Consider the following 7,685-nt stretch of genomic DNA (forward strand, 5'->3'; position numbering starts at 1 on the left):
CTTTGCGATTTTAGAACTGATTGGAATGATTTTTATTTGCATATAATAGTTTTCTGCCTTAAAAAATGGCAATGTTTTTGGCCATGAATTATTCACTTCAACATTTCGAAATGCTGTTTGTGCTGAAGTTTACCAGTTATCGCGTCGTGCCTTTGATGGGTTACGAAGCAGGGCCTTCAGCTGTTAATTTTGGAAAACAATATCTCGTCACAGGTCTGATTACACAATTTTCTGTATTATACTTAGACCTAGTACAAGAAATTCGAATAGTTTTCACATGTAAGAGCTGACCGCCTCCGATCAGGGCTGTTGTCTCAGACGATCTTGTTAGCCTTGTCTCTGGGGCTGGCACTGATGAACGAGCCACAAGTACTGCTCCATCTCGCCGTGGCCAGTGTAAGCCGGTGACGGGGCAGCATGGAACCATCCAGGATGCTCAGGAGGGAAACCAAGCGCCAGCCCCGGAGATTCCGGTCCCGCCAAACGGTGGTCGCCGCTCATGACCATCGTTGAGGTACCGTGGAGCACGGGGCGGTTCTTGCGGCGTCCGGAGCCGACGGGCACGTTGCGGATGGCGCCGCCAGCGGTCCAGTAGCGGTGGCAGGCCCTGCAGAAGTGCCGCGGCTGATTGACGTTGTAGTTGTTGAAGTAGCAGAACTTGGTGTCCTCGCTCCGGCACCGCGGGCACGGCAGGCGCGCCTCCGCCGCCGCCGCGCGCGCCCTCGCCGCCTCCTCCAGCTGCTCCACGCTCCCGCGCCCCGAGGACGACATGGGTGGTGGCGCCTGCTGCGACGTCTTGGATGGCGCGCCGCTGTCGGTGCCCGCGCGCGTGGCCGGCTGCCGCGTGATGACCTTGCCGAAGAGCTTGATCCCTGCCGCGCCGCCCATCTCGACGTGAGACACCATGTCGGTCACTGTCTGCGCACTCCGGTGCTTTCTGTTGTGAGAGAGAAGTGTCATTTCATCGGGTAGACATGGCCGTATATATAGCTCCACAAAGATACGTGCTCGATGGTGGGTGTTCGGTGCGCACGGCGCACCTCGATTTCTTTCCTTTTACAGGGCGGAGAGAACGAATATCTGATTAACTAAGGTGCAGTGCATGTGGATACGGTGACGTGTGATGCTGTTTGGTTTGTGTCTCCGTCGATCTCATCGCCTAGCCTTAGCCACATTACACTGCCTCGACGACTAACCTGCTGATCTCTACCACTCAGCTACTGATCAGGGACCCATTTGAACACAAGACTTCGATTTACGTGAGCTTTCCAAAGAGGAAGTTCATGCGAAATCGGCAGAGGAATTGCCGTCTTCCGAACAAGATCCAGTTAAGCTTGTTGCACTAGGCCAAAGTTGAGATATCTTCCATCTCGACTTTCGACAAAGCGTTGTGCGATCTGCTCCCAGGCGTCAACGCACAGGATACTTACCTACGAAGAGTCTTGATAAAACATCTAATCACTTTCGCGGCAGAAACACAAAGCGGAAAAAAGGGATAAGCTTCCTTGCTTTGCAATCAACTGGACATTTCATCGCTTTTGTGGCGGGAGAAAAGCGATAAAGACTATCCGAAACAAGGTGCTTCCCTTTACTCGCTTTGGCTGCGGAAAGGGCGAGCCTTTTGAGTCTTTTCCCATATGGTGGCACGGCACTGCTCTCTAGCAGTGGCTTTTTGAGGGAGAGTCTCGCTGAAAGAGAAGGGCACACAAATCGTTTTGGTTGGAAAGGCGCCGGCGATGGCCTGCTGCTTTCCATGCCAATGCAAAGGCGTTCCTTTTTTAAGGCTTTTTCTAACGCTTTATAGGTAAACTTAGATTTTACTTTCTTCTTTCTTTCTGTTGAAAAGGGGTTTCTGTGCAGCAATGATGTTGCGTTGAGGCACTTCTCACTTGTGAATTGTCACATGGATTGAGAGGGTTTTCCTGAAGAACTAGTAGGAGAAAAGATTTTTTTTGGAGTGGATTGTTTTGTTGTTGGCCTCACAGGAAAGTTCAGCTTTAGGGCTAAAATTTTGAGCTCTGCCATAGGTGTGGATCTTGCCCGTATGGGTCATCTACCTCAGTAACCAAACCTATTCACCGTCTAACGCGGGCGATGCCCCACTGAGCTGGCCCAGCAGCGGGAGTGGGATTTTGGGGTTTCAAGTTTTTTTTTTCATGTTTCTGAAGGTTTTCTCTATTTTTAGCCTTGTTCTTCGGTTCTGGTGGTTTCCTTTTTTTAAAATTTTTGAATACCAGAATTTTTTTCAGATTTGAACATTTTACATATTAGAATTTTTTTAATATGAACTTTCTTAAGTCTGAAAATTTCAACATTTTTAATGTGAACTTTTTTTAAGTTTGAACTTTTTCAATTTGAACATTTTTAGAGTTTGAACTTTCCCAATTTTTCATATTTTTAAAGTATAAATTTTACAAAAATTGAACAATTTTCAAATTTGAGCAGTTTTAAAATTTGAACAGAAAAAATCTAAAAGACCGAAATAGGAAAGGGAACGATTGAACGCGATGTAAATGGGCCGCACCAATGTAGCCCATGAGGCAATCCGCTTAGGCAGCGCCTCGGATGGAGGCGCATAGAGCGGATAGTAGGAGCCCTCTAGCTCAGTAGGCAACAAGGTTCTTTTCGTGAACAAAAGAAAGAAGAAGGAGACTACGGAGGTGTCACACCCTTTTTTGACAATCAATACTACATATATTTATAGTAACAGATAGCACATGGTAGAGATACATTAGGTGTCTCCAATGATTACAAAATAAAATCTAAAAGATACTAGCAAATCTTCGAGGTTTTCAAACCCTTTCTTCTTCCAAGACACAATCATGTACTTTTCCGAAGGCAACCAAAGATACATAACAAATCATAGACCTGTAAATACCAACAAAGGTTCACGAAGGCGCCGCACCCTAGTCATACCCATGTGGTGCCCGTTAATTCTCCCGCTAAACCTGCTATCGCTTATTTGATTGGTCTGTCGACCATCACTAAGGATGCTTGTTGTTACATGATGCTCCTAGCGAAACAAGCAAAGATTAAACCGACACTAGACCCTAGATAAGCTACCAAAAGTACTATAGGTTTCCTTATTGTAAAGGAAGTTCTCACTGTTCACATGTCCTTGCTCACGATAATAATGTAGTCGATCTTGACTTGTTGGTGCTATTAGCTATAGATTTTTCAATACCATTGATTTGGAAGAAGAGCTAAAATATATTTCAAAATACTGGACTGTTTAGAAACCTTTGTGAGGTTATCTAATATAGCTGTAGATTCACCCTTCTAACAAAAAGCTACTAGGTCTCTTGAAGAAAACAAATAAGTACCTGACTGTTTAGAAAAAGCCACCCATTTTCAAAACAGCTACCATGTTATTTACACACAACAACCATATTATTTAGAAACACTTGCCGAGTTATTCTACAACGTCTATCATATTTTTCGAAAACAAGTACCATGTTTTTGAATGCAGATGCCATATTATTTAGTTACGACTGCCATATTTTCCAAAACCAACTATCAAGTTCTTTGATAAATTAACCAGGTTGTTTTGATACATCTAACATGTTAACTACCGGGTTATTTCAAAACAATTATTAGATTGTGTACGAACAATTAACAGACACCCAATCATCTAAAACAACGCTACTAGGCTTGCTATTTCTAGTTTACACTGGTAGAAAAATGGCCTTTAGTCGCGGTTCGCAACTGACATTAGTCGTGGTTGCGCAACCACGACCAATTAAGCGCGACTAAAGGCCCCCCCTTTTGTCGCGGTTGCTTACGAACCGCGACTAAAGGCCCGTCCACGTGGGCGGCTAGTGTGCGCCTGGGCGAAGGATCTTTAGTCGCGGTTGGTGTCCCCAACCGGGACTAAAGGTTTTTTCGCCGGCCGCATCCCTCCATAGCCCTTTAGTCCCGGTTGATGTTACCAACCGCGACTAAAGGGGTACCCTTTCGTCTCGTATGGAGCATTAGTCGCGGGTCGTCTCCCGAACCGCGACTAAAGCCCCCTTTAGTCGTGGTTCGAATATTTCCGGGACTAATGGGGGTGGACGGAAGCCTCTTTTTCTACTAGTGTTATTACTGTAGCTGCACAATCATTTAGAAATAGTTACCGGTTATTCAGCAATAGCTACCTAGTTATTTGAAACACTTCTAGTTTCTTTAGAAATAACTATGAGTTGCTTATAAACCACTAGTAGTTGATTTTCCACAATCAACTATCAATCTCTCGTATCTTTGTGGTATATAAATGATTACACTAGCAAAGAAAACGGTGGTTCTAGCTAGTAATTTTGTTATACAATTACTGGACACATTAGAAAACTTTGTGCACGCTAATTAAAATTCTTAGTACTTACCAAAAAATCAAATGAAGTTTTATACTCCTACATCATGTAATGACCAGTCGACTAGTGTACACCCCATTCATATATTACAGAGATATAAGCTCTAGTAGTTAACACTAACTCAAGCAAAAAAAAAAGTTGATGCATGCAGTCACAAGCTAGCACAAGCCTTAAAATTTCGAGAAAAAACGTATGCCTCCCACACTTAATACCCGGGTCAAATCAGGCATGAAAGCATCGGATAGTCACCCTACACAGCATGACAACTGGTATGTCGCCTCTCAGTTATCCAATAAAGAGATCGGCAACCAAATCTGGCATGTCACTTTATTTTTAATGCCCATTTAAATTGCAACCAAAAAAAAGGAATATCCTTGAGTATATGCGATAAAAAGCAAACCCTAGCTGCGGGGGAGAACCTATGTTTTCGCATGTGTCCATCGATTTCCCATTTACCTTCCTTCAGCGACATCTATACATGACACTGGGAGGCGTGGAGGATCACGAATTAATGTAGAAAAGCAATTTTAGTCTTCTTCATTTTTTTTTGCTATGCTATGCTATTGCGTTCTTGATAGTGTGTAATTTCTCGATGGTGAACACTATGATAAGATAGATCCGATGAATCAAGGATTGGTATTTTACCTAACATATTCATGCCAGTATATATTAGCATCGTTTTTCTACTTGAGATACTCGGATCTGTGACGTCGCACGCGCGCACGCATCCGCAGCCACACACGCATGCGTACGCGCGCACATACACCTCTTTATTTCCAGCATGGAGAGGTGGTTTACCTACGAAAACAAACAACTTAGGGTTTTTGGCCGTATTTGGTGCTTCTAACTTTCATGTTGGAGGCTATGGGTATAGCAATGGTAGGTGTGTCTAGGTCACAATTCTCTAATAAAGATTGCTCCTGATCTTCTTCATTGAAAAATGATGCTGGAGCAGCGATAACTTGCCTTTGATGGAGTGTCCACCCTCTACAATGTGTTTAGCACCATAGTTTCGGAGGTGTCACCTTGGCTCACGGGAAATGATGCTCCCATAGTGGAAAAGGCATTTTAAAATGGTCAAAACATTTTCAATGTATTTTGAAATGTACATAAATCTATCGTCCTAAAACATTCTGTGAAGCTAAACTATACGTAGTGTCGTCAAAAATAAATAAATAAAGGGTTGAATAAGTCATTTTATGGCAACAAAATTATTTTGTACATAAGTCGTAAAAATTTGTTTTCCCATGAAAAATTATATGTGAACGGAGAATATGTAGATGTACACCCTAGATTTTTTAAAACAAAAAATGTCATTTTTTAATGTTTTTCCACACTAGGAGCATATATTCCTCCGAACCAAAATGGATTCTTGCATAGGTACTCACCTATTAAGAAGGGCTTGATGGGCTTTAAAAAAAGATTCAAGATTAGTTCAATTCAAATTATGTAGGATTGGACTTCTGCACATTACTTACCTATCATGGTGAAATTATTGAGATGCGAAAACTGAATCTATATATGAAGATTTCAAAGATCCTAAAGTTTTGCTTACTACCAACTTTTGTTGTACCTTTTTGTTCTGGTCTGTTCGGTCAGATTTATTTGATTTCAAAAATGAAGAAAGTATCATTGTTTGCTAAAAAGAATAGACTCAATTTTTGCATGTTGAAATGGTAAAAATGTGTTTAGTGGCATATCTTATTTTATAAATCCGGTATCTCTTATAATTTGGAAAGGTAAAAGGAACCATTCTTCAGAACTCATCTTCTAGTATGTTAATTCTCGATTATGGATCATGATTTTTTGAATCCAAAGAGCAATCAAGTCTAAGAAATGATAATTCTTCACTGGATAAACAATCTTACTATATTCTCATTGTTACACCATAGATTTTCTAATGTTGAACAAAAATTTTGACCAATAAGCTTGTTGTGATACAAACTAAAATATTTTTTCTTATTTCATCTTGATTTGGATGTGTGATGACTATATAGGTGAATCTATCCATTATGCTTCAATCAAATGACCCAGACTAGATTTGCATACTTTAGTCCAATTGCCTGATTCATCTAACAAATTTCAAGCCCTGGTTTTTGTTGTTGTTCCTCGCACCTTCGAAACAACAATCTCCACCTGACTTGGAGAATTACATTGCCAACACCAATTTTGATATTTACTAGCTAAGGTGGTAGTCCAAGTGGTAAGTTGCTACTATTCTTCGTGACACCCGTAGAAGCCTCATGTCCCAAAGACAACACAAATTCAACCTTCTATTACTTTTTTTAATCTACATGGATGGGTATGAAATTAAGTAGATCTGCACTCAGCAAAATAATTATATAAATTTTAAAGTTTGTTGCAACAACGTCAAATCTACGTGAGAGTTAAAATAAATATAATCACCTATATGTACTAAACATTTGTACTTCTTACACTAATTTTTTTAACATACATTTCTGACTAGTATATTTATTGTACACATACCAAAAATTAAATGGATATGAATGTTGATTAGTATTAACACATGTTTTTAATTTTGGTACACTTATAATACTATGTCGTTTTGCAATTCAAAACTTGTTAGTTCCTTCAATTTCCAACGGAGTGCCTATTTACAAAATCTTCTCTCTAAATTCTAGCTGATCTGAGATTGCCAAGAGGAAATAGCTTGTCTATAGAGATGCCACTTACAAATTAAGTTTTCTTACATATGCATGGATTTATATTTCTTCATTTTTAGTAGTACCATTAAATATGTATACAAACGCCTCTAAAACTTTTTGCAAAGCAAATATTTTGCTAGATTACTCCATTCTAGAATCGTTGGCATTCTACATGTATTATTTCTTTTGTGCTCAAGTATATATTTTATGATGGGTGGGTTGAAATTTTTTTGGCTATATATATTCGTATGATATTAGACAGGCATAAAATTTATGAGTACTTTTTTTGGTTTGGTCTCGAACCCAAACAAGAATGTGCAATTCAACCTCGAAAACAATGGAGAATTGCACCCTAGAAACCCCTCAGGACCAATCTAGCTAACCCATATGAAAGGACAAGGATGCCGCCTAGAGGGGGTGAATAGGCGTTTTAAAACTTTTACGATAATGGCTTGAACAAATGCAAAGTAAAAATATCATTTAATTTATCAAACACAAAACCTATATAACTAGGGCTCATATATGTGCACCAACAACTTATACTAACCAAGAAAATTAACTATGCGATAGCAAGATATATGACTTCAAGCACGGAGGCTATCACAAAGTGAAGTCCATAAGTAAAGATCTCGGGTATAGGAATAACTCAGGTGACACAGAGATGGTGATG

The 7,685-nt window shown here is 40.4% G+C and overlaps 1 protein-coding gene across 1 annotated transcript; it reads right to left on the reverse strand.

Annotated features, from left to right (window-relative positions):
* Window positions 1-219: 219 nt before the first annotated feature.
* Window positions 220-906, reverse strand: LOC124706133 (dof zinc finger protein 5-like). Its single transcript, XM_047237791.1, has one exon. It carries the CDS (start codon window positions 904-906, stop codon window positions 328-330), a length of 579 nt encoding a protein of 192 aa, XP_047093747.1. The 3' UTR covers window positions 220-327.
* Window positions 907-7,685: the final 6,779 nt, after the last annotated feature.

Source organism: Lolium rigidum, chromosome 4 (assembly GCF_022539505.1).
Source record: "Lolium rigidum isolate FL_2022 chromosome 4, APGP_CSIRO_Lrig_0.1, whole genome shotgun sequence".
In the NCBI taxonomy this organism is placed as follows: Eukaryota; Viridiplantae; Streptophyta; class Magnoliopsida; order Poales; family Poaceae; genus Lolium; species Lolium rigidum.